This window comes from Poromitra crassiceps (assembly GCF_964638095.1).
Source record: "Poromitra crassiceps genome assembly, chromosome: 9".
NCBI lineage: Eukaryota > Metazoa > Chordata > Actinopteri > Beryciformes > Melamphaidae > Poromitra > Poromitra crassiceps.
The window spans coordinates 53,613,472-53,641,323 of NC_139630.1; the positions used below are offsets into that span (position 1 = coordinate 53,613,472).

General features: G+C 45.4%; 1 protein-coding gene across 3 annotated transcripts in view; it reads left to right on the plus strand.

The window, feature by feature from the left end:
* LOC310782673 (estrogen-related receptor gamma-like) overlaps positions 1–27,852 on the plus strand; it is a 40,028-nt gene that overhangs the window by 2,674 nt on the left and 9,502 nt on the right. For 2 of the 3 annotated variants that reach the window (XM_083643390.1, XM_083643391.1), the window contains exons 2-4: positions 17,658–17,912; positions 18,621–18,778; positions 19,827–19,943. In XM_083643390.1, coding sequence (XP_083499516.1) covers positions 17,671–17,912; positions 18,621–18,778; positions 19,827–19,943 — 517 coding nt within the window. In that variant the 5' untranslated portion in view covers positions 17,658–17,670. Of the gene's footprint in view, positions 1–7,794; positions 8,154–17,657; positions 17,913–18,620; positions 18,779–19,826; positions 19,944–27,852 lie in introns of those variants that run through there. The other variant, XM_083643389.1, reaches the window with a different exon arrangement.

A 27,852-nucleotide genomic window follows, 5' to 3' on the forward strand; every position in this document is an offset into this window, starting at 1 on the left:
CCGTTGAGGATAGCAGCGAGTCCCAGTGGCTCAAAGTGACATTTCTATGGTTAAGTTGCTTTAAAGAGCATCCCATAGGCTTTCTAAGGTTTCCACACACACACCCCTGGACTCCCGGCAAGACACCAACCACGGATGTGCTATTCCCACTTATCTGTGTGTGTGTGTGTGTGTGTGTGTGTGTGTGTGTGTGTGCGCGTGACCCCTTCTGCCTACACAGTGTGTGACAAATCAATACAGTGAAACGGATCCTCTTCCAAGTGCTCTTCTGCCAATCAATCAATCATTCTAGGTATCATTTCCCTCCCATCCATCTATTTAAAGACGTCAGACTGTAAAGCGGGCAAACACAATGAATGCTAGGGCCGGGGCATATCGCGATATGAGACTATTAGACATAGGCTTAGATTTTTAATATCGCGATATGAGACTACTAGACATAGGCTTAGATTTTTAATATCGCGATATGAGACTATTAGACATAGGCTTAGATTTTTAATATCGCGATATGAGACTATTAGACATAGGCTTAGATTTTTAATATCGCGATATGAGACTATTAGACATAGGCTTAGATTTTTAATATCGCGATATGAGACTATTAGACATAGGCTTAGATTTTTAATATCGTGATATGTCACAAGTGTTGTCTTTTCCTGCTTTGAACAGCTGCATTACAGTAAAGTGATGTAGGTTTCTGAACTCACCAGACTGTTCTAGCTGTTCTATTATTTCCCTTTACCCACTTAGACATTATATCCACATAACTGACTGATTATTAATCAAAAGTCTCGTGTGCAAACAGGGAAGGAAAGCCTGTTTTTGCATTTTATTTTGTGATCACAGTCTTGTTTTAATAAAAGTGCTTGTGACATCTCATATGGGCCTTTGACTTACAACTGACCAGTTAGCCCACTTCATAGAAAATACCAAGATATTTGTGTATCGCCATTCAGCCTAAAAATAGAAATATATGATTTTTGGTCCATATTGCCCAACCCTAATCTACTGCATATATATATATATATATATATATATATATATATATATATATATATATATATATATATATATATATATATATATATATATATATTCTCTCAATCTCTTCTGTCATTTAATATTTCTCTCTTCCTCTTCCTTTCTCTCTCTTCCGCCCCTTCGCTCTACCTTTCTTCTCCTACCCCCCCCCCCCTCTGTAAACCATTTAAGTGTGTGAGAGGGTATGTCGAGTCGAGTACTACGTCGGCGTGGCGAGACAATGGTGTTTGCACACAGTGTCAATAGACGTTCCCTCTTTGTCTCAGTAATTGATGGATGACTGTGAGTCAGGCATAAGCTAAGCAGATTACACTTCCTAGGTCTGAGGGCTGATGTTAATGTATTGGCTGCAGGTTTGAGAACTCTGCAAGTGTGTGTGTGTGTGTGTGTGTGTGTGTGTGTGCGCGTGCGTGTGTGTGTGTGTGGTGGGGGTTGGAGTGGCACAGTGACTGTCCAGTTTTGGAAGTCAATCCGACAGCTGTCCCTTGAGGCTGAGATTTGGTGGGTATGAGTGTAGAGTGAGGAGAAGGGGGTATGTGTGTGAGTGTGTGATTACATGAGTGTGCACCAAAAGAGTGTGTGTGTGTGTGTGTGTGTGTGTGTGTGTGTGTGTGTGTGTGTGTATGTGTGTGTGTGTGTGTGTGTGTGTGTGTGTGTGTGTGTGTGTGTGTGTGTGTGTGTGTGTGTGCGTGCGTGCGTGTGTGTGTGTGTGCGTGTGTGTGCGTGTGCGTGTGTGTGTCTTCCTTTTCTTGAGAGAAAAACAGATAAGATTGGCCTGTGGTCAATAGCTGGCTGCTTGGTGCTTGGTTCCAGCTCCGTCCCTCTGGAGAAGCTATCGAACTCCTGTCTTCAGTCTCGGCGATGGAAAAATATGGTTGATGTTAAACTGTAGCCACGCGTGTTGGATTTCATTTGCTGCATTTGGCCCATTTGAAACAGAATTAGTTGCCCTTCCTTGTCATTGCATTTAGTTTTGGTTTGTGTTGTGTTGTTTTCCTCCCCGTTGAGATTTGTTGTTTAGCTTCTGTTTGGTGTCAGTTTGACCTTTCGATCATTTTCAGTTGAGACGTTTTTTTACAAACCACAAGCCATTTTATTTCAGCTCACCTGTGCGCAACCTGCCCTTCTTTTCCTATTCAGTGTTTTAGCACTTTTATTTGCTCAAATAAACTTTTAACTTGTGTGACATTCGGCAGGAGATACCATCGGATCGAGTAGGCTACCTAAAAAAATAAAAATAAAAACATGATAAAAGATCCCACAAAAAGCATTGGCCAGTCTATCTGAATTTGTTGAGCTTTTTGACAATACATTTCTGATCATCAGGTGATAGAAAGCATCATGAATGCATCATACTGAAAGTTACGAGTCTATAAGCTGTTCATTCATATATTTGAACTGAACCACAGCTCTGTGTTGGTATTATCTCAAACTTCGGCAGAGGGCCGCTGTGAAGTGAGCCGGAAATGTTCAGGAGTAAATTTATCAGGGAGAATAACCGACCCGTGCGTGTTCTTTACCTTGAAGTGCTTCACCAGACGCCACTCTGGCCTGACTCAAGTGTGCCTTACTATTGTGGTGGTGCGTCTCAAGACCGCTCGGCCGGTGCCAAGGAACATATCAGCCTCTCTCAGGTATCAGCTCCACTGATAACATCGTTAATCTCTCTTTTCATTTGGGCCAGAGAGTGGGTGCACATGAATTAGCTGCTGTATGAATAATAATCTGAGGGAAAAACACCACACAAGCCATGGCTGGACTGAATAAAGGGACCCATTGACGGCAGCTGACAATCTATATAAAAGCTACTGGAGAGATAAGAGCCACTTCACTACAATGTCAACATTTGGTTTCCTAAATGGTTTATTGAAGATAATTGTCCGGCATAGATAATTTTTATGTGATACATTAACTTTAGGAGATTTGATGTGATAACAGCACTCACTGCAGGAGACTCTAGCTTTCACTACCTTTATGATAGAGATATCAAAGTACAGTAGTATTATGTTATCTTTACCAGTAGAAATCACACTTTTATCTGACAGTGGCGGGTTGTTTAAATGCTCTCTCTCTCTCTCTCGTTTATTTGGTGTGTGTGTGTGTGTGTGTGTGTATGTGTGTGTGTATGTGTGTGTGTGTGTGTGTGTGTGTGTGAGTGTGTGTGTACGCTGTGTGTTTGCGTACACTGCTTTTAATGTGGTATAATGCTGTTCCTGTGGGCGAGGTGTTTCATGTGGTTATAATGAGATAAGGCCCACTCCACGCCGTCTGCAGTCTGGCCGTTATCTGAGCAACAGATTAGCGCGGGTGATTTCATTCCTGCGGAGTTTGGCTCGGCCGCGGTCGCCTCAGAACACGACGCCGACGAGCGAGAGACAGAGAGAAAGTGAAGAGAGAGAGAGAGAGAGAGAGAGAGAGAGAGGGAAAAGAAAGCGCTTATAGACGCTTATAAAGTAGTAGAACAGACTCCCCTTCACTATTGCACGTTTTTGATGCTACTATTAATTCAAACCGCTCTCTCATCCCCTCACTTCACTCAAGCAAGAAATCAGTCCAACATTCCATATCGTACAATATGTTATTATTAATTCTTCAGCTTGTGCTCAGGCAGGGTGAAACTTCTCCTCCCTCCAGCATTGCTCCAATTCTGCCTTTCTTGGTAGAGAATCTGGTGTTTGCCCTTCATTACATCTCTGTGGGATTTTAGGAGGTAGGGCGCCGGGGCGGACTCACATTGATGGAACACGTTTCCCTTCCTAAGGTTAAAAAAGAATAAAAAGCGTCCTCCATCACCACGCAGTCTGTGGAAACGCTGCGTTTTCAGCTCTGACCCACCGGGAAGGTCGACTGAGAAAATCGGACAGGGAAACCTAACCACTGTATTTTCACAGTTATAATGCAGAGTTACCCCAGCGAGCACAAAACGTTTTTTCAACGTTGATTTTTAGTTGAAATCTGGGTGATATTGGGTTTGAACGTCTAAGACCTAATATCACCCTCTTTTCAACCGGCTAAAATGCGGTTACAACGTCAACGTGTAAAAAAACACAATTTGGTGCATCATATTGTTAAAACATTTGTTGTAGCTTGGAATAGAGGCAATATTGATAGTGTGTGAATTGGCATTTGTCCATTTTATTGTGTAACTGAGAGTTGAAATCTGGTCTATACGAAAACTACATTTCAACGCATTTTATGTCACATGAAATATCATAAATATGGGACTATATAGGCTATGTGGTGCCAGCAAAAAGCTTCCAGGACACAACTATGGTTAATAGTTTAGCGCAATACTATAAAATAATGAATTCAGTTCCTGCAGCAACGCAGTAACGCAAGTACTTACTTGCTAGCTATACTAACCGTGACTGACTAGACTAGACCAAAGCAAGTCTGCACCGGTCTGCACCAAGTGCGGAACGAGGTGCTCTGGGCACGCTATGTTATTGTACAGACTGTATACGAGGCTCTGTGTACCTCCTCAGTCTCTGGTGTTAAATGAAGTTAACCTCTGAAGCCATAGGCTACAGCCTATAGACAACACACACACACAACATAATTTTAGTCTGTTACATTAATATAATAGTCTCGTACACACATCACATAAAATAACTTGTCCTCCGATGTCGACAATCATGTAGTCTACAAGTTGTGTGCGAGATAGAGTATATATGTGCCCAGCTCTCTACAGAGTATAAGAAAATATATAGCTCAGCGCGTAGAGCGGACTGGCTTGAATGTGGGAAAGCGGGGTTCGAATCCCGTGTGCGCTGCTGAATTTTTAATTTAATTTCCTGGTGAAATATGGTCTAAATCTGAACGTTCAATAAACGTCTGCAAATAGTGGGTGAAAAAACTTTCACTTTCAAACCTTCCTTGCACGTTTTTTCAACGTTGACCCTAAACGTTTTTTAAACGTCTTTTCAACCGAAAAATGCTCGCTGGGACTGGGTGCAATTTATTGCGGTGGGAGGGAGATTTTTTTTCTTTCTTTGAAAGCTCAGGACCACATTGTTCCACACCTGTTCTGGTACCTTGATGAAAAAATACTCCATTACTCTACCCACTCAGATCCCCGAGGAGCCTGCTATTGTGTAATACATTAATGCCGATAGAATTAGCACAATGTTGAAAGGAAACGTTTATTCATCCCTAACTACCATATAAAAGAGAAAGTTGGACTAAAAAAATTATATGAAATCTTGAACAAACTTAGCCTAAATGAAAGGAGTGGTGGAAAAAAAAAAAAAAAAGTTAAATTCCGATTTTATGGTAGGGTATTTTTAAAGCACTGCCTTCATGTTTCATTCATTTCTAAAATTGTCTTTTCATTTTTTAGTCCTTCATATAACAAAAAACAATGCCCAATAAAGACAATGTGCTAAAGTTCAGGGGAGGTGAACAGTTTTTATAGTCACACATAAGAAAGTATGTGTGTAGTTGTGTGTACATAATATATGCGGGCCAGTGTGTGTGTGTGTGTGTGTGTGTGTGTGTGTGTGTGTGTGTGTGTGTGTCTGTAATCCTGTATGAAGAGGAACTTTTGGTGGCACGGACACTGAGTGGTCACGCAGGTATCTGTCTCCTAAATGGATTAGGTTAGGATGTACTGTAGATCACAGATAAGACTCATCCAACACTGGGCGCCTCAGCCTCAAGCCCACAGGGAAAATGTGAGCAAAAGCAATTCATAAAATGACTGATGAACTGATTGTTTTTCATTATCTGTTATTTTATACCGACATCTTGGTACAATCTTACATTTTGTACCATTATTATTATTATTATTATACATTTTTTGTCCGGGTTGCTGACAGCACCACACATAAATCCTATGAAAACATGAACTGGATCATTGGAAAAGTCTAGTTGGAAAAGCTAATTAGCAAACGCAGCAAATGAAAAGCGGAACAGATGAGAGTCTTGCATCCTGTTTGTCTGCTTTAATGATGGAACGCACACACACCGTTAAGACGCTGTTGATTCTGTCGGCCATATCTTGTTGCACCTGTTACCTTTTTGTGTGCCAAGTACTATTTGCTGGGTTTCTCATTCTGTGAGTGTGTGTGTGAGTGTGTGTGTGTGTGTGTGTGTGTGTGTGTGTGTGTGTGTGTGTGTGTGTGTGTGTGTGTGTGTGAGTGAGTGCGCGCGCGCGTGCGTGTTTGTCACTGAGGTGAAGGCATCACATTAGGCACATAGTCGTAGCTGATTATGAGATAACGGTTTACTGGCCTCCTAGCGCTCCAACACTATAGCTGCAGTAAGTCAATTAGAGCTTATTAACAAAAGTTAAGTGTGCTTTACTGTATGTGTTTTCCTTGTCTTTGTGCATGAACGCGTCCATGCGTGTGTGTGTGTGTGTGTGTGTGTGGGCAAAGGCATCGATTTCATTTTATAGTGGTGTGTGGACATTTAAGGCGATGTTTGCTCATATTACATGAGAATGAGAATGACTTTATCCAGCGTAGCGGTCATATCGATGTTTAGAGATAAAAAAAGATCATAAAGTTGCAGGTGCAGTCCAACAACATATACACAGATAGGGGGGGGGGGGGTGTTAAATAGGCATTAAATTGGAATTAAATAATAGGAATTGCACTCCAAGGGATTAAATGTGAATTTACAGTCCAAGCGGTGTGTGATGTAGTTAACAAGAGTAAGCTAATGGAGTAAGAAGTTCTGGCAGGAGAAGCAGCTATAAAATGTAACGAGCGTAGTCCAGCTGCTGCTACTGTAAGTGCTGCTACTGTAGGTGACGTGTGATTGGGGGCGGGGGGCTCATGTCAGTGGGGGGCATTTTGGCAGTGCTCGGGGGGTGAGTGGGGGGGTTGATAGGGTCCTTAGTAGAGGGGGCTTTCGGGCCTTGTTGATGAGGTCGATGGCAGTTGGGAAGAAGCTGTCCTTGTGGCGAGAGGTTCTGCTCTTGACAGACCTCAGTCTCTTGCCGAGGGGGAGCGTTTCGAAGAGTTTGTGTCCGGGGTGGGAGGGGTTTCTCATGATTTTACAAGAACGCTTCAGTGTCCTGGCGGTGTGCAGGTCCTGAAGGGATGGCAGGTTGCATCCGATCACCTTCATGCAACTTCAAAAGTATTGTAATTACTTGGCAGAGACACTGCATATATCAATATACTCGTATTAACTTGAAACTTAAATTGATCAAATTGGAGATGTTATGACATAGCCTACCTGTGTCATATTTGAATGCCATTTTAAAGTGTTTTTAGGCAATAGCCTATATAAGCTATATCCTCATGAAATATATACACACACACAACCAGATACACACATTAATATGTAATATGTCCTGCTGTATCAGCCAGCATGGTGAATCACAAAATGTACCATCAAAATGAATACAGCTGCAGTTCTGTTCTCCTTGAGTTAGACATCATTTCTCTAGTTGCTCACAACCTGAAATCTTTGTGCGATTGAGAATCTGCTTTCTATTTCTCCTGTCTGACAACTAGAAGCTGTTAAATAGCCACCGCGCTCTCCCCTGTCATCCTGCCACCTGCACCCGGCAGAGGTTGGCTCTCATTGGCTCAGAGGGAGCCAATTAAGTAGCGGCTTTACGTTGTGGGGGGAAGGCCATTCAAATGGTGTGGCTGGATATTCATGAGGGCCGGCTTGGCTTGGACACCCTTGTCACACAGAGGCAGCTAGTCACAACACTCAGGACTTCAAAGGCAGACGGCTTGCTTGAGGCTGTCGCTAAGACGTGTGACAGAGGGACAATAATGAGAGGGACCGGGAGTGCCACCACACAACAGAGGACAGGGGCAATAGATGGAGACACACAGTGAGGAGACAGGAGTCAAGAGACAGTGACAAACAGTGGAGGCAAAAGTGAGAGAGAGAGAGAGAGAGAGAGAGAGAGAGAGAGAGCGCCGTGGAGGCAGAGACTGTAGCCGAGCCAAGAGGGAGAGAAAAATAAGACAGAGGAACAGAGGAGGCAGAGGCAGGAATAGAGACAGTCACAGATAAAAAAAGCAGAGAGATTGCTCCCCGGACACAAGAATTTTCTGCTCTTCGGAGTATGGTGGCAGAGAGCACATGGATTTAGTCGAGCTCTACCTCCCCGAGTGCTTCACCTACTACCACTCTGACACTGAGTAAGTACTGCACTTTCCCACTGGACACTGAAGGGGACACGGCAAGCGCCTGTGTTCTCAAATTGGACAGAGTCGCACAGGTCGCTCTCAATTTGACAGCAAAGAGAGACAATATTGTGTGACTAGAGCTTCTCCATAATGACTTGACTTGATGACATTTCTGTTTCCTGTGCGTGTGTGTGCGTTTGTGTGTGAGTGCATGTGTGTGTGTGTGTGTGTGTGTGTGTGTGTGTGTGGTTGCTCACACGTTAATTGAAGCAGATGTCATCATTTTTTTGTGCTGTATTACACATAACACCTGTATTACCCTGCTCTTGATTTCCCAAGACGATCTTAAAACTTCAGATGAGTTCGTGCCGTGAATCGGCAGCATGCAGAACACTTCTGTGTGCTTGTGTGAGAAAACTGATACGACTATTTAGCACACAAGCAGGACTGGTGAATGGGATGCTGGCAAAAAAAAAGAAAAAAGAATAAGTAAAAAAAAAAAGAGGAGAGTGATGGAGAAAGGTAATACAAAAAGTGAAGGAAATTCTCCAGATTCGAAAAGCAGGTATATACACACTGCAGATGGCACAATGTAACTATTGAGCTTAAAGGAACACTCCGCCAATTTCAACCAGCTTTGTATCATTACAAAATCAGTATCATATCAGAAAACTGTGAACAGTGTTGCAGGCATCATTTCGTTTGACAGTTATTGAGAGTTGATTTGAGTGAAGTTGTGGATCAGTGATGTCAGAGTGTTCCTTTAAGCCAGTGGTTCTCAAATGGGGGTCCCGGGAGTGACCCCCAGGGTTCCGTGGCACTTTGCCAGGGGGTCCGCGAAAAGTTTTCAGGAAAATAAAAATAAAAACTTTTTTGTGTGCAAAAGCTTAATAGTTCAACGAAAATATTTGATGCTTTAAATCTAAAATGGTTAATGGATTACATTGTAATCTAACAAACCTATCAATTTAAAAGTCAAGCACGTTACCGTGGAAACAATTAAGCTTAGCCAAAAATCATAAATCAGAATGAGGGGGTCCCCGGTATATTTTCTATCTTGTAAGGGCTCCTTGGCTGAGAAACATTTGAGAACCTCTGCTTTAAGCTATCCATTCTAAATTGAATGAAGAGGAATGAACCACCTCTGTAATATTTGGGTCATCCGCTCATTACAATTTACAATGTGATTGTTCAGTGTAGAGGAATGCACTGAGGGTGCCCCCTGAGCACAGCTACCAGGCGGGGGTCCCCCCCCCCCCCCCCCCCCCCCCCCGCCGCTGGCATGATCCTACCCCTCCCCCCCCCCCCCCCGCGCCCCGCCCCGCCCCATCATATGTCACATTAAACGACTGCACTTTAAATGTTGTGATTGTTTGTCTATATTGCTTTGCCTGCCGCTGTTGATGTGACCGCTACGCTGCATACTTGCACTAAGGGAAAATTCTTCGTTGGTAATCCGATTACTTACTGTGGCTATAAAAGTGAATCTGAATATGAATATACCCAATGAACATAAACCACTGTCCTAATCATTGACATTTATCTCTTTGAATCAAGCTGTTTAATTAGATATTAATCAGCAGTCACAGGCCGACAGTGTTACAGCTCTATCATGAAAAGTTATTTAAATGTATGCTTTTATCCCCCAACCTCCACTTAGATGTCAGCCAAGGGGTCAGCCAAGGCTACAGCTAAAAGGTACGCCTACATGAAAGAGAGAGAGAGACTGTTAAATACAGAGAGAGAGAGGATGAGAGAGAGAGAGAGAGAGAGAGAGAGAGAGACTGTTAAATACAGAGAGAGAGAGAGAGAGAGAGAGAGAGAGAGACACTGTTAAATACAGAGAGAGAGAGAGAGGATGAGAGAGAGAGAGAGAGAGAGAGAGAGACTGTTAAATACAGAGAGAGAGAGAGAGAGAGAGAGAGAGAGAGAGACACTGTTAAATACAGAGAGAGAGAGGATGAGAGAGAGAGAGAGAGAGAGACTGTTAAATACAGAGAGAGAGACAGATGGGGGGGGGGGGGAGAGGCTTATGTAGACAGACAAGAAGCAGACGTGTTGGATGTAGCAGTCAGGTGATTGCCAGTGACACTGGGAACCAGATAAAGACCCGGGAGAAGTGACAGCCGCAGCTCATCCCCCTGTATGGCACGCTATTCGTGCCTGCAGAACCCTGCAGGTCCAGCTCACCACAGGCATCTCATCTCCGGGCCACAACTAAGACTCTTACTGCTGGGCCGGGGGTGCCGCTGATCCCTGCTCATCTCCTATTGGCTCATTAGAGGAAAAATATCTGAGACCCCACTGACCCAAATAGCTTGTCCTCGGGTCCGGGGTTATATGTAAAGGCTATAGGGTTAGCTTGTCCTCAGGTCCGGGGTTATATGTAAAGGCTATAGGGTTAGCTTGTCTTCAGGTCGGGGGTTATATGTAAAGGCTATAGGGTTAGCTTGTCCTCAGGTCCGGGGGTTATATGTAAAGGCTATAGGGTTAGCTTGTCCTCGGGTCCGGGGTTATATGTAAAGGCTATAGGGTTAGCTTGTCCTCGGGTCCGGGGTTATATGTAAAGGCTATAGGGTTAGCTTGTCTTCAGGTCCGGGGGTTATATGTAAAGGCTATAGGGTTAGCTTGTCTTCAGGTCCGGGGGTTATATGTAAAGGCTATAGGGTTAGCTTGTCTTCAGGTCCGGGGGTTATATGTAAAGGCTATAGGGTTAGCTTGTCCTCGGGTCCGGGGTTATATGTAAAGGCTATAGGGTTAGCTTGTCCTCGGGTCCGGGGTTATATGTAAAGGCTATAGGGTTAGCTTGTCCTCGGGTCCAGGGGTTATATGTAAAGGCTATAGGGTTAGCTTGTCCTCGGGTCCAGGGGTTATATGTAAAGGCTATAGGGTTAGCTTGTCCTCGGGTCCGGGGGTTATATGTAAAGGCTATAGGGTTAGCTTGTCCTCGGGTCCGGGGGTTATATGTAAAGGCTATAGGGGGTTAGCTTGTCCTCAGGTCCGGGGTTATATGTAAAGGCTATAGGGTTAGCTTGTCCTCGGGTCCAGGGGTTATATGTAAAGGCTATAGGGTTAGCTTGTCTTCAGGTCCGGGGGTTATATGTAAAGGCTATAGGGTTAGCTTGTCCTCAGGTCCGGGGTTATATGTAAAGGCTATAGGGTTAGCTTGTCCTCGGGTCCAGGGGGTATATGTAAAGGCTATAGGGTTAGCTTGTCTTCAGGTCGGGGGTTATATGTAAAGGCTATAGGGTTAGCTTGTCCTCAGGTCCGGGGTTATATGTAAAGGCTATAGGGTTAGCTTGTCTTCAGGTCCGGGTTATATGTAAAGGCTATAGGGTTAGCTTGTCTTCAGGTCCGGGGTTATATGTAAAGGCTATAGGGTTAGCTTGTCTTCAGGTCCGGGGGTTATATGTAAAGGCTATAGGGTTAGCTTGTCTTCAGGTCCGGGGGTTATATGTAAAGGCTATAGGGTTAGCTTGTCTTCAGGTCGGGGTTATATGTAAAGGCTATAGGGTTAGCTTGTCCTCGGGTCCGGGGTTATATGTAAAGGCTATAGGGTTAGCTTGTCCTCGGGTCCAGGGTTATATGTAAAGGCTATAGGGTTAGCTTGTCCTCGGGTCCAGGGGTTATATGTAAAGGCTATAGGGTTAGCTTGTCCTCGGGTCCGGGGGTTATATGTAAAGGCTATAGGGTTAGCTTGTCCTCGGGTCCAGGGGTTATATGTAAAGGCTATAGGGTTAGCTTGTCTTCAGGTCCGGGGGTTATATGTAAAGGCTATAGGGTTAGCTTGTCCTCGGGTCCAGGGGTTATATGTAAAGGCTATAGGGTTAGCTTGTCCTCGGGTCCAGGGGTTATATGTAAAGGCTATAGGGTTAGCTTGTCCTCGGGTCCGGGGGTTATATGTAAAGGCTATAGGGTTAGCTTGTCCTCGGGTCAGGGGTTATATGTAAAGGCTATAGGTTAGCTTGTCTTCAGGTCCGGGGTTATATGTAAAAGGCTATAGGGTTAGCTTGTCCTCGGGTCCGGCGGTTATATGTAAAGGCTATAGGGTTAGCTTGTCCTCGGGTCCGGGGTTATATGTAAAGGCTATAGGTTAGCTTGTCCTCGGGTCCGGGGTTATATGTAAAGGCTATAGGGTTAGCTCCGGTCAACAGTAAATTAATGAATCTCTATTGTCTTCCATTTTCTCTCTGTCTGTCCTTGTTTTTGTAGTCTCTGTCCCTTCTCCATCTCCCTTCTCATTTTCTCTATATTCACCCTTCCTAACAGATTTTCACTCCCTCTCCCTCTCCCTCCGGTGGGTCATTGTCTGCATTATGACTTTGCTCATTTGAAAGTGAGTGTTGCCTTCTCCCCGTTTCTTTCAACCGCCCCAGGTTAATGGCGCCCCCCCCCACTTTCTTTCTCTCTCTTCCCGGCCTTTTTTTCACACTCTATCTGTCTGCCTCCCTTTTAACTCCCTCCTGCCTCTCTGTTTCTCTCTCTCTCTCTCTCTCTCTCTCTCTCTCTCTCTCTCTCTCTCTCTCTCTCTCTCTGTCTGTCTGTCGTTTCACGCTACATTATAGCCTTTGTTGCCAAGGTGCAAGTAGAGTCGTTTTGGATACTGCCACACAAAGGAGCAACGCATGATAACTTTGAACACGCGCAGATGCGGGGCAGGCACACACATGCACACACACACACACACACGTGACACACACATGTACATATATACACACCACACGTCTCTCAGATCATCTCTGATTTATTCCCGCTGTATGGGGTATAGGAGCTTTTGATGGGCTTTTATGTGGAGTTGTAGATTAGTAATCTGTCAAGAGTGAATATCAGCTCACATCTGATCACCCCCACTCTCACACCATTTCATTAGGAAAGCAAAGTGCCCCCCCACACCCCCCCTCCTCCTCTGATGCATGATAATGGCAGAGGCACAAGTATATCTCACTCCGTACCTGTCAAAGACTGACACAGCAATATGGACGTGTGTGATGGATAGCCCATACGGGTCCCACCAGCGAGCCATTTTAAAAAGGAAACTGAAAATCCCCTCTCTTCACTGGATAGTTTTCAAAGTGGATTGGAGAGGAGAGGGGAGGGGCAGAGCTGGGGGGTTGCTCCTCATTGGTTAATTAAGTTTTGGGGCTCAAGACTGTAGATGCTCCAATAATATCTTTCATTTCGGCTTTAATCGAATCATAGAGAACTCTACTGCCTCTCTCTCACTGTCTGTCTGCCTCTCTCTCTCTCTCTCACTGTCTGGCTACCTTACTGTCTTTATTTCTGTATGTCACTGTCAGTCTCCCTCCATGGCTTTCTCTGGGTCATACTGTACCTCTGTGTCTGTCATTGTGGGTTTGGAGAGGGGTCAGTAGCACATACCTTTGTGTCTGTCATTGTGGGTTTGTAGAGGACTCAGTAGCACATACTTTTGTGTCTGTCATTGTAAGTTTGTAGAGGGGTCAGTAGCACATACAGTACCTCTGTGTCTGTCATTGTGGGTTTGTAGAGGGGTCAGTAGCACATACCTCTGTGTCTGTCATTGTGGGTTTGTAGAGGGCTCAGTAGCACATACCTTTGTGTCTGTCATTGTAAGTTTGGAGAGGGGTCAGTAGCACATACCTCTGTCTGTTGGTGTGGGTTTGTAGAGGGGTCAGTAGCACATACCTTTGTGTCTGTCATTGTGGGTTTGTAGAGGGGTCAGTAGCACATACCTCTGTGTCTGTCATTGTGGGTTTGTAGAGGGGTCAGTAGCACATACCTCTGTGTCTGTCATTGTGGTTTTGTAGAGGGGTCAGTAGCACATAACTTTGTGTCTGTCATTGTGGTTTTGTAGAGGGGTCAGTAGCACATACCTCTGTGTCTGTCATTGTGGTTTTGTAGAGGGGTCAGTAGCACATACCTTTGTGGCTGTCGTTGTGGGTTTGTAGAGGTGTCAGTAGCACATACCTCTGTGTCTGTCATTGTGGTTTTGTAGAGGGGTCAGTAGCACATACCTTTGTGGCTGTCGTTGTGGGTTTGTAGAGGTGTCAGTAGCACATACCTCTGTGTCTGTCGTTGTGGGTTTGTAGAGGGGTCAGTAGCACATACCTCTGTGTCTGTCGTTGAGTTTGTAGAGGGGTCAGTAGCACATACCTCTGTGTCTGTTGTTGTGGGTTTGTAGAGGGGTCAGTAGAACATACCTCTGTATCTGTTGTTGTGGGTTTGTAGAGGGGTCAGTAGCACATACCTCTGTCTGTTGGTGTGGGTTTGCAGAGGGATCAGTAGCACATACCTTCGTGTCTGTTGTTGTGGGTTTGTAGAGGGGTCAGTAGCACATACCTCTGTGTCTGTTGTTGTGGGTTTGTAGAGGGGTCAGTAGCACATACCTCTGTGTCTGTTGTTGTGGGTTTGTAGAGGGGTCAGTAGAACATATCTCTGTATCTGTTGTTGTGGGTTTGTAGAGGGGTCAGTAGCACATACCTCTGTCTGTTGGTGTGGGTTTGCAGAGGGGTCAGTAGCACATACCTTCGTGTCTGTTGTTGTGGGTTTGTAGAGGGGTCAGTAGCACATACCTCTGTGTCTGTTGTTGTGGGTTTGCAGAGGGGTCAGTAGCACATACCTTCGTGTCTGTTGTTGTGGGTTTGTAGAGGGGTCAGTAGCACATACCTCTGTGTCTGTTGCTGTGGGTTTGTAGAGGGGTCAGTAGCGCGTGGCCGTGGTTTACTCTGGGGGTGGCAAAAAGCAGCCAGTCTCTTTGCCTACCAAATGAATTGTGGCTGAGAGCAGTGATTTACATGGCAGGAAGCAGACAGGCATCTACACAGACACCTCATAGGCCAAGATGGGATAGATCCATGGTTGGATGGAGGTGGTGTGTGCGCGCGTGTGTGTGTGTGTGTGTGTGTGTGTGCGTGCGTGTGTGTGTGTGTGTGTGTGTGTGTGTTCTTCTCTGCATGCGGAAGTCTGTGCGAGAGAGACAGCAAACAGACTTTTTTGAGTGGGCATGGCGACAAACAATGGTATGCGAGCATGTGTGACTGTGCGTCGGAGTGTTTATGACCGCAAATGTTTTAACGTGTGCCTACGTGAGTGTGTGTCAGAGTGTGTGAAGTGTGTGTGCGTGTGCAGGGAGCAACATGTTCCTGATCATGTGTCGGCATTTGAACTGCATGTAGACAATTGGGAGCCTGTAAAATGGGTTGTATTTTTATATCCATGTATGAATGCCTGATGTCATGGTGTGTGTGCACATGTGTGTTTTTTTTACTGTGTGTGTGTGTGCGTGTGCATGTGTGTGTGTGTGTGTGTGTGTGTGTGTGTGCGTGCGTGCCTGTGCGTGTGCAGATTGCATTTCACACGCCTGTTAGCTGTACAGCACAGTTAGCTCAGAATGCTTTTCTCTACTCTGTCCTCACTTCAATCCAATGATAGATGAATTACACACACACAGGAACATGCCTGGTAGAATAGCATACTAATAAATACTAGTGTGTTACGGAAGTAATACAGTAGCTTCCTTTGCAGTTAGTCCAAGCAATTATTGTAGTTATTCATATAAATTATTACTAAGAATTAATAGTTTCAACAGGTTAGTGACGAATGCTTAAATATACATTATACACACATGATTATACATTATATACTCGTTTTGTATCTTAGAGAGAGCGGTTAAAGTACTCAGCATATTATTCTTGAAAATCCTTTATCTCCCTTTTTAGTGGTTTTGTAGAACAGGGTTAAGTTTAGGGTTAGTGTTCAGCTTCCAGTAGTCTCGCTTGGCAAACTATCTCGGTTTCGCGTTGTACCAGCGCAGGAGAGAGTCTGGCTCCTCTTACTCTCACTCTGGTATAGCAGGGAAAAAGGCTCTGTTATCTTCGTCAAAACTTGCCATTTTCAGCGTGTAGGTTGCTAGCATGCTAGACTCCTAGCATGCTAGCTAGCGTTGTTGTTTCACAGCGGCGGACGTATTTGAGAGCGACACGCAGGGAGCGGAAAGGGATTTCGCTTTGGTTGGGGCACCAATGGCACAGCTTAGACCTGCAGTCTGCTTCCAGTGAGTCAGACTAGGCTTCCAGTAATATGTGTGCATTTTTGATGCACACATATGCATGAAATAAGATGGCACTGAGAATACGTGATGTTTTTCTGTTTTATTTGTGACTGCTGGTGACTCAGCAATATACTGTATAACCTCAATGAATGATACAATTCCAAATGAATCATTCTGCTAACTGTTGTGTATCTGACATGTTGCTTTTGATCAGTAACTTTTAAGTTCACCCTAAAAAACTGGCTTATGGCCAATGGCACATCAGGGTAAATATCAATGTATTCTTAATTTATTTTAGACAGTCTGATGGTTTTAAGTTATTTAATTGCGTGTTACTTTTAGGATTGGTTCTTTTATCTAATTTTATATTGCTTTTTGATAAATCTGTTTTTAGTTTTTTTTAACTAGGCAAAATTTTTCATAAAGGACCGTATGTATTTTTATGTATAAATGTCTGTTTTATGTTGTTTGAACTGTATGTCTGAGACCAAGGACCACAATGAAAACAAGTCCTCAGACTTTATTGTGTTTTTATCCTTGATGTTGATGGCCGCATGTATTTTATGTCCCATGTACTCATCCAAACATTGAATAAAGTCAATCAATCAATCAACTGGGAGACACAAAGAGACAGGAGAGTGAGGACAAAGAGAGACCGAGGCAGATAGAAATGCGTGCATAAAGAGAGAGAGAGAAGCAAACAGACAGACAGACAGACAGACTGATGGACAGTATCAGTACTGCAAGGCTATAGACGGTTTCAATTTGACAATATAAACATTCTAAATCGCCCCCAGCTTACTTCTTGTTACAGTGTTTGCTAATTCAATAACTGACAGGAAATAAGCTACACATTTCCAGTGAAAACCGTCCATAAGGTGTGATGATTTCTGCTTTGGCCATTTGCCTACGTTTGTTTAAGCAATCTGCCCCTCTGAAAACAAAGCAGTGTACTGGACCTCAACTTTGCATATGTGGGGAAGCCCAAACGGCTGCTTTAGATAAGGGATGTATGTGGATGGACACATGGATGAAGGGATTTGGAGACAGAGAAGGAGGTGTAGAACCAGGGCATTGATTGGGGAAAAGGAGAGAGCAGAAGAATTGTTGTGACCCTTCGGCACATTTGTAGTTCTGTATGTGGTTCAGACGTAATTGACTGCTAATATATGAACTCATAAATTACTGTTTAGGTTCCCATTCACCGCATAATCATAATTAGTATATATCTGAGTGTATGACGCCTGACTCGACAGAATTGATCACAGCCTTCATTGACCCGACGGCCCCACTATCACGCGTTACTATTTATGACGATTCCCAAAGTGACTCATTATAATATCATGCCGACCCAGTGGACCGAGCTCGCAGCGTCCCAAAGTCAGAAATCTCTCACCATCTTTGATATGACTTTTAATAAGATGCCTACACGAACAACCGTGTTCATAAATCTCGTGTTCCCCACGTCTCGCCTCTCTTTCCTGCAGACTTCTGGGCAGGATGTCAGTGAGGGGCTTGGACCCCGCCTGCCCCACCTCCATAAAGCGCGAGCCCTCCAGCCCCAGCCCCAGCTCCCAGGGGGACGTCAGCCCGGCCCAGCCCAGCCCCGGAAGCTCTTCCTCAGACACAAACTCCAGCTACGGCGCCCTCACCAAGGTCCACCACGGCCACAGCAATGGGCTCGACTCACCCAGCCTCTATGGACACACAGCGGGCCTGGCCGGCAATGGAGGAACAAACAGGTTGGTGTGTGTGTGTGTGTGTGTGTGTGTGTGTGTGTGTGTGTGTGTGTGTGTGTGTGTGTGTGTGTGTGTGTGTGTGTGTGTGTGTGTGTGTGTGTGAGAAACTGTCCTTTGTGTGTTTTACCCGAGGGGGCAGTTTTGTTGTTGTTGAATTGAAGCTGAACTACCAAAAACTGCAGTTCCTCGAATGCCCACTTGAGGCTGGCTGCAAAAGCGAGTCATTCCCCATTCACCCCCATGTTAAAATGTCCGACTATACAACCTGGTTAAAAAAAAATGGTTTTGGTCTCTATAGCCAATTTCACTTTTCATAACAACTGTATGGGGGTGAATTCACCCGTTTGGAGGTCAAATAGACGATAAAACAAATGCTATATTTTGGTTGTGATTGACAGGTCACCTGTCCAGTGATCGTGCAGCTTGCCGATTACAGACCAATAGCAGGCGGCGCTGAGGCTCTGGGTAACCTCCTCTCATCCAAATATGGCTACAAAATACATAGAGTCACTTCTGGCTCCAAAAAACAAGACCAAAACCATTTTGGCGGCGGCCAAAATGGGACCCCACAAACCAATGGGTGACATCACACTCACTACGTCCATCTTTTTGTTAAATGGTTTTACCCCTTTTTCAGACTAAATTGTAAGCCAAAGACAATACAGAGTTAACTACTTTCCTCTCTCTCCCTCTCCCTCTCTCTCTCTCCAGGAGGTTTGGAGAGGAAGAAGGCCAGGTGAAGTGTGAGTTCATGCTGGGCTCGGTGGCCAAGCGGCTGTGCCTGGTGTGTGGTGACGTGGGCTCAGGCTACCACTACGGTGTGGCCTCCTGCGAGGCCTGCAAGGCCTTCTTCAAGAGGACCATCCAGGGTAAGACACACACACATATACACACGCACACACACACACACACACACACACACACACACACACACACACACACACACACACACACACACACACACACACACACACACACAGGTGTGACACACACACACACACACACACACACACACACACACACAGGTGTGACACACACACACACACACACACACACACACACAGGTGACAAACACACTACACACATTCATATAAAGAACATGCCCCCCAAAGCTTGCCCCTACACACACTCCTACTTGGGGGAAGAAAGGTTTAATTGACACCGGTGTTATACTTAGTAACAAGAGTTTATTGTGCCTGGCTGATAATGCCTACCTGCATAATTTAAACCTGTTTTACGAGCAGCACGGCATAGATAGATGCAGTGTTAGCCTTAGAGTCTGTTTTTGGTATAAACAACCCCGATCAGTTAGCTCACGGCCTTCCTCCTCCTGCCTCTCACTCACTGCTTATAAAGACCTGTTTGCAAACAAGGTAAACTTACAGCGCGCCATGTATACAGTCAACACGATTGAGTTTGAGCTGAGGCTTAAGAGATAACATATGGTGTGGAAAGTGATGGAGTCCCCGCGCTGCAGCATGTGCGTCCTGAAAGTCGTTAGCGCTAGCATCCCCGCGGCATGTGGTGCGGGCCTTTTAAAGGGATTGTCCTGCGCTTTGTTGGCTCTCAGCCAGGGTCAAGGACCCGGCAGGGTAAGCCACGCTAAGGCTCCTAGAAGCTGGCTACTGTAGATGGGTATGTCCGGGGGTTCGAAGGTCAAGCGGGATCGGCGGCTGTCAGATCAAACGCAGCGTAGATCTGACGCCTGGCTCGTCAGATACTTCCTGGTTCTGACAGGGGGGTGGCTGTGACTGGCTGCATGCCACTAGTCTTAACATGCACATTTTGGCTGCCAGGGTTAATACGGTAATCAAGGGGTGCATGCATTTGAATGAACTGTTTAATAGTTTGTTTTTACAGTGGATTTTGCATGTCTCTCTCTCTCTCTCTCTCTCTCTCTCTCTCGTTCTCCTCCAGGTAATATTGAATACAGCTGCCCGGCCTCCAATGAATGTGAAATCACCAAGAGGAGGAGGAAGTCCTGCCAGGCCTGTCGTTTTATGAAGTGTCTGGCTGTGGGCATGATGCGAGAAGGTCAGCCATACTCACAGAAATCACTATCAGACCTGGGTTCAAAACATGGGTCCAAATGCATTCTTCTGTTACTTTTCCCGGGATCGACTGGTCTCATCCAGCACAGTGGAACCGCATGGAAGGGTTCACACCTCACCCTTTCCACGCACTCCAGACTGGAAGAAGCACTCCGCTCTGACTGGGCTAGAGTGGGTCGAAATCCAGGATCACGCTATCACGCTGCGTCTTCAAGATATCTGTGCATACAAAATATCTGTTTGTGTGTAGCTGGAAACGATTTAACCCGGATTCTATTCACTTTATTATTGCAACCCCCCATGATCTCCAGATGAGATTCTTTTAACATCTCACCTGATAAACTAGTTATAGCGTATAGCATGCACACTGTACTGCAGTTGTGTGGATTCCAATGAAACTTAAAACTTTTGACAGTTAAACTTCAGGCCCTTCACGCTAGCTGGTGTGTGTGTGTGTGTGTGTGCGTGTGTGTGTGTGTGTGTGTGTGTGTGTGTGCGCGTGTCCGTGTGCGTGTGTGTTTGTGGGTAGGTCTGTGTGTGTGTAGTAAACACCCAGCAGAACAATGCATAGCATGTCTTCAGGGGGGAGGAGAGGGCTAACTATTCAATAGTGTCTTGGGCTGTACCGCTGTAGGCTAGCTCCAAAATAGCTTCTGGCGATCTGCCAGCGTGTAGGTGTGTGTGTGTGTGTGTGTGTGTGTGTGTGCAACAGTGCAGCAGATAGTTTGAATAATGGAGCAAGTTATTGCTAGCTAGGGTCTCCCCGAATGACAGTTTACAAAAAGAATAAGTGAACAGACATTGTTGTAAGTTTGAAAGAAAGACATGGGGAATTTGATAAGCGGGGCACACAGACAGTAGCACAGGATTGGGTAGCACTGGAATGGAATACCAATGGCATCACATATCATTTTGACTGTATTCTGTTGTGTTATCTAAAAAGAAGAATGAATCGTTACTTGTGAACAATTTGAGGATTATTTTTCCTGGCAATAGTGAGAAATTCCGAAGGCCATTTAAATAGTGGCAGCTGTTCTACATAATATATAAAATGTGGCACAGAAGATCATTTTTGTTTGTGTAATAAATCCCATTAAGTTTTGAATTTTTCACTTTTTCTTATCTGTATCTTTATGCCTCAAATATAATAAATTAATCTGAAAGTAACTGAAAGCAATCAGCAAGTATTTCATTTGCATAATCCCTTTGCTTACATTATCCAGTGCAGTTTTGACGAACTAGTAACTGTAATGAAATACATTTTTTAAAGTTAACTACCCAACGCTGCACAGTAGGACAACACACAGTTCTCATAGACAATGCTGCCTTAGTACACGACAAGGTCCTCCTTATTTCACTGAGGCTCTTTAGGACAATTCTATGTTCCAGATTTGCAATACTATGCAATACTGTATATAGTATATATACTATATGTTCAAAAACTTGGACTGAGACTGGCGACATTTTTACATTCCAGACAGAGTATGTGGCAGTGGTCAGGTGCTCCTTTGGTCTGACTGTGTGCCTGTCTGGTGACATATTGTTGGCCAGATTTAGAAGTGACTCACAAAGGAAAACATTAGCTCCCTCCTACTCTACCGGCCACTTGTAGCAGCATGCTGTGTAGGGGGCGGGGCCACAGATGATAATAAAGACGGGAGGCGGGCAGATACAAAGTGTGTGTGTGTGTGTGTGTGTGTGTGTGTGCGTGTGTGTGTGTGTGTGTGTGGGGGGGGGGGGGGGGGGTGGGGGGGTGCATGGGGAAAAAGCAACAGTTCACCCAAAAATGAAAATTCTGTCATCATCTATCTAATTACCCTCATGCCAAATGAAACAGAGGTTAAATGTGTTAGTCCATATAACACACTGACCTGGCGCTGCCAGGTGGTTTGTTACACAGAACCATCTGGGACGTTGTCTTTGGAAACTGTTGCGAAAAGGGCAAGCGTGTTCAAAACAATACCTGGCAGGTGATTGGATGAACCATCTGTATCACCGTCTATCACGGGCCTCGCTGTCGTCACACCTAACTCCCGCCCGTATAGCTGCCTCTGGATGCTGATTGGTCCTGCTAGGATGGAGTTAAACCAATAGCTATTGGAGCACGGCAAGATGGATTTCTCGTGCGATCGTGAGCTCGCAAATCCAGCTGCCTCTCAGACCCCCCTACACACCGAACGCGATCAACTCGCATGTACTGTACTCACACTTGCCCTGTCAAGCCCTGCTGCCCCGCTGCTGCAGCTTGGTTGGCTGCCTTGCTGTATTTCCGTCTTCAATTGGTCCATTTAGATTTTGGCCCCTCCTCTCGTCTTGTCGTTTGCGATGTCCTGACGCCAGCTATCCCAGCATGCTTTGCATGGTGGTGAGCGACAGACGGCAGCGAGGGAAGGAGGGTCCATTTCGAAAATCGAACCAATTGAAGACGGAAATACAGCAAGGCAGCCAACCACGCTGTAGCAGCGGGGCAGGGCTGACTGGGCGATAGATAGAGTATATCGCCCACATCCCTTGGCGGTTGTGCAGGGCCCGTCAAGGTGAATAACACACAGCGAGGTTGCACCAGCACGACTTTGTAGCAGCTTTCGCTGAAACAACTGAAGTCAGTGGGGAGTGGGGACCTCGTTCTTTAGATCTCCAAAAGAAAAACAGACAAATAATCACACCGTGAATAGAAAGACCTATACACCAGTATTTGTTGCAAATCAATCAGTTAAATTACGGTGTAAATATAGGCTAGGTCTTTTTGGAACTCTGAAGAACTGGTCCACTCCCCACTGACTTCTTGGAGAAGGCTGCTATGGAGGAGTTGTGCTGCTGGCAACCTCCCTGTGTGTTCTATGCGCAAACTTCTTCACCTGCGTTTCAAACTGGCATGAGGGCGAGCAGATGATGAAGGAATTTTCATTTTTGGGCGCACTATTCCTTTAAGACTGAACGAGCAAACCAAAGGAGGAAGACAAACACAGAGAGAAAAGAAAAGGTAGGAGAGGAGAAACACCGAGGGAAATTTAACGCCACCTGCTCATTTCTTCATCTCATCTGTCAAACACAGATTCAATTCAGGGACCAGCATCTGTTTACCGCCACCGTGTGTGTGTGTGTGTGTGTGTGTGTGTGTGTGTGTGTGTGTGTGTCTGTGTCTGTGTGTGTGTGATATGACCGACGGAATTAACACCTCTTTACACAGGTATCAGTGTGTGCATATATATATGAGTTTGTTTACACACACGTCGGCATGCGCTCCTCGCATTCATTCATGCGCACACCTCCGTGTGTTTGTGAGCGTGTGTGTGTGTGTCTCCGTCCTTTGTTTTTAATTAGCTGCTTTTAATAGGGCAGGGGGCATCAACAGCATCCTTCTGCCTCCAGTACCCCCCCCCCCCCCCCCCCCACCCCCCAACTGACATCTACTCTCCCCCTTCCTCTGCTGGACCCCCATCCCAACCCCCCCTCGTAAATTCCTCCAGATGCCTTGTGGGATTCCTGGACCTCCGTGAAATGCGAACTGCCCCTCGTAACTCCCGTCGTAAGCGCCCTCGTAACGCGCTCCACCGTGTCTCGTAATGCCCCCTCTTCCTCGCCGTCGAGGCCCGCAGTAAAAAAGGCCCACAGACAGAGGGGCGGTGAGCAGGCAGAGCCACATTAAACACACAGCTAAAGGACATATAGACCCCGGGCAGGGTTTGATTAAGCCGTGTTTAGTGCCCCCGAGCTTCCTTCACGTGCCGCTCCAAGCGCAGTAAAAAATGGAGTAAAGAAATATAAATATAATCTGTATGGTAACAAAATGGGCATAATGATATTTTAAAAATAGAATTGACCACGCAAGAAGCAATTGTGTGATCATGTATGACAGTTTTAATAGTTTATGTTCCCTCCAGAAATACGAATACTCGCCACAGGAGTGATCGGCACAGACACAGTAGGCCTGGGTATTGGCGAGGACCTCACGATACGATACGTATCACAATACATGGGTCACGATACGATTGTATCACGATACATTGCGATACAATACATATTGCGATATACTGCAATATTCTACATAATTTACTGAAAATGTAATTTGCTGTGTACCACCCAGGTAGTGTAATAATATGTACATCACTTTATATTGATAACTTAGTGGACAAATTGAGTCAAAACTACGTTGAGTGTCTTACTAAACACACTGAAATAAAAAGTATTCTCATTGTGTCACTGAACACACGGCTGTGCAAAAAATAGATATGGCGATATATCGCAATACTTTTCTGAAATATCTATACAGTATTGCAGAAAAAAATATTGCCGTATTGCGATATATTGCCGTATTGATTTTATTGCACAGCCCTAAGACACAGCAGTACCGGCTCCTATTTCCGATCTCTCTGTCTCTGTTATTCCTCTCTCTTCTCTTCTTCCCCCCCTCTCTTCTCCCCTTCCTGTTGACAGAGGCGTTTAGTCCTGGGTGTGATTTAGGTGTGTGCTAATCATACCGCTAACCGCTAATGCTAATGCTAATCTGTATACTGAGAAAACAGCATCGGAAGAGAACGTGGGGGAAAGAACTCTATGTCCGTGTCCTGCTGCCAACTTTCCAAATCCTCCTCTTTTCAGTTGTTGACTAGAAGCAGCCGCCAAGAGAATAAAACCATCGAGCGGGTAGATGCCGTGTGTACATTTGTCACAATATCGGAGGACTGGGGGATTGTTGATACTGTATACATGCTGGTGGTGGAGGGGGGGGGGGGGGGGTTGCGGCGCTACAGGACGCGGTAACCTGGTTCGGCCTCCTGCTGGCGGATAGATGTCGGCGTTCCTGAATCCCACCGAGTGCGTTTTGGGAACGTGCAAAGCCCCCATGTCAGAATCCAGACAACCTCAAACCAGGATGGAAAGAGATCGGGATTTGAATAGTCTTATCATCTGATGGGCCCTACAGGAGGAGCTGGGTGCAGGGGTGTGTGTGTGTGTGTGTGTGTGTGTGTGTGTGTGTGTGTGTGTGTGTGTTTCGTTATCCACCAGTGCTATTCTTGGCCTTTTGGTTGTCAGCACATTCCACCATCAAGAGTTACACTTAGCTCTGATGTGTGTGTGTGTGTGTGTGTGTGTTTTAATAACTGTGGGATCAGAACACAAACACGCGTAAAGACACACACACACCTTTACGGCATATTGAACCAAGTGGCTTTAATCCAGTGTTTGCCGACAGTTTGTGTCAAATCCCTCATCTCACCTCAGCGAGGCACCTGCCAAACAAGCGCCCGGGCTAATCCACACTTCCTATTTGCCCGCGGTGACATCACCAAAGGGTCAGGGCGGGCCTAGAGCTTACCCGACCAATGCCTTTTAATACCCCACTCATCTTCTCGAAGTGCCGGCTCTTCACTTTTTAAATACCTCTCTACCCCTTAACCCCCAAAACCGCCGACTCGCATCTGATCTCACCCTTCTTACCCCGGGACCCAATGTGATGTGATGTGATGCGGAAAGTAGGCCAGGAGAGTGTTAGGGAGGTGTGTGCTAGGTGAATGTATTTAACGGGAGGTGGTATTGTAACCCGACGCTGCCAGATGGATTGTTTTCACATAAGCAACTGGGAACGAGTTGCTCGGGAAAGCCACTTAAAAGACAATCACACCCAGGTGTTGAAGTAAGCGGTGCAGGTTTGGCAGGTCGGACCCGTGCGTGCGTCCGTGCGCGCGTCTTTCACCGGTTTGGAGCCACGGGGGGGGGGGGGGGGGGGCATCTCATGCTCACACACACATAGCGACTTATAGAAGTGGCTGCACCACTTAAAAATACCTGGCAGGTGATTGGATGTGATTGGATCTGTCTGTCACTTCTATCAGTGGGTTCGCCCTCACTGCCACCACACCAAAGCCCGCCCATAGCTGCCTCAGAGCACGCTGATTGGTGTGAACCACTGGTGGTTGGGATTCAAACCAATAGATTGGACATGGCAATATGGATTTGTGTGATCGTGAGCATGTGAGATCATGAACTCGGGCGAATCCACCTGCCTCGGAACGTTAAGAGGTATTGAGGTTGAAAAAAGTGTATTCAAACGTTTCAGCCATAAAATCACTTAGTATAATGTGTGATATCAGTGTTATCACGGAGTGTCCTATCGGCGTAGGAGGCTAAGCCTTTGTTCACACCATACGCCAACCATACACCAAAGCCACGCTAAAGCCACGCTGAAGCTGAGTGTCACGCTAAACCGGTCACACAAGAAGCACTCTTTCCCTCAGCACCTGCTCGGCGCGCCTTGCCCCCCCGCCCACAACTTGCATTGACTTCATGCCCGGCAGCTCGGGTTCAGCGTTCTGCACGCTTGGAAAATAGAACAGAAGCTGAAACTATCGCTTCAGTGCAGCTTCAGCGTAGCTTCAGCGTGGCGTGCGGCTGGTGTGAACGGTCTCACCTATTAACAAGGACGCCGAAATGAAACTGCGTGGCTTCAGCGTGGCTTTGGCGTACGGTGTGAACGTGCACTAAGAGATGCACGACACATGCTCACAACATCGCCGGTTCTGGCTGATGAACTTTGTTGCGGGCCGTCCCTTTTTCTCTCGCCCCCGTCTCTGTTCATGGTACATTAATTAATAAAGGCAGAAAATACCATAAAACAGTGTTATGGTAATGACATAACTATAAAATGACACACAATAGGTTTACAAACCAATGATGCAAATAACTAAGAACCTTTCCTATAAAATGGCATAACTCTGTCAGGACACTTTACGTGCTCAACACATCATCCTGTTATTTGATGTTGATGTGATTATTGGCATGCCAACCAGAAATATCTGCAGATCTGAAGACAGCAAAGTAAGAATAGATCCAGGCTTATTCAACGGGATGAAGTATCACTGCGAGATCTAAAGTGGGCAAATAATTCCCCGAGAGTGTCTGTTTCAGAGTTGAGCTCCATAATAAACCTTCTATTCAGGGCCACTATGGCCATTTACACGGTGTAGTTCAGGTAACCCAATGCCACTACTAAAGACTTCCTAAGTCACGTTCGCATTAGCCGGACATATGCTTCTTCTTTGGTGGTGGATTTGGTGTCTCTTTGACACTCTGTGTGTGTGTGTGTGTGTGTTGCCATGAGTATGAATTAGTGTGTGAATCCAATCAACTTGTCCTCATGCAACACGCCCCCGCACGCCCCTACTCTTAAATTGCTGTCGCCATGGCGATGGGGTCACCACAACGCTCGTTAAGATGAGCAGTTGTCATCGGCTGCTCTAAAGTTGTTGGGGTGTCATGTTGCAGGATGATGTCGCTATGCCGGAATTTGACATGTCTCACTTTGTCTCCTTGGGATCTTCAAGAGATCTGACCAGAGGAGAGACGGTTCAGGGTGTAAATATTGGGCGACATGCAGAGGGGTCAGCAGGGTTGAGGAACACCTGTTATTGTTTACTTACTTAAAATTGTAAAAAGTTGTCATGATTTTGACAATAGTTTACCTGTTAATATAATCAGATTAAATTGTGAATTTTGGATTGCTTTGCCTCCGAATTCCATAGAACATGCAGATGAATGAACAAAGTGCTACAATCAATCAGACTGTAATTTGAAGAGTGTTATCATCAACATCTACAACCATTATTTAATTAGCTATTATTTCAAGAAGTGCAAAGGGATCTTGCTGTCTTAATCTCACAATCTAGATAACTGTATACCTTTAAAAAAAAAAATAACAGTATTTGAAATCCAATTATTGACTTTTTAAATTAACTAACAAATTGCAGTTGTTATTTTTAAATTAAATTACTCTCATTATTTGGATTATAAGCAGTGTTTGTACGTGTGCTTATGTGCGAGTTCATCCATACATGAATGTGCCATGTGCTCCTCAGCCTGTGCTATATAAGGACATGTGTGTATATTCAGTG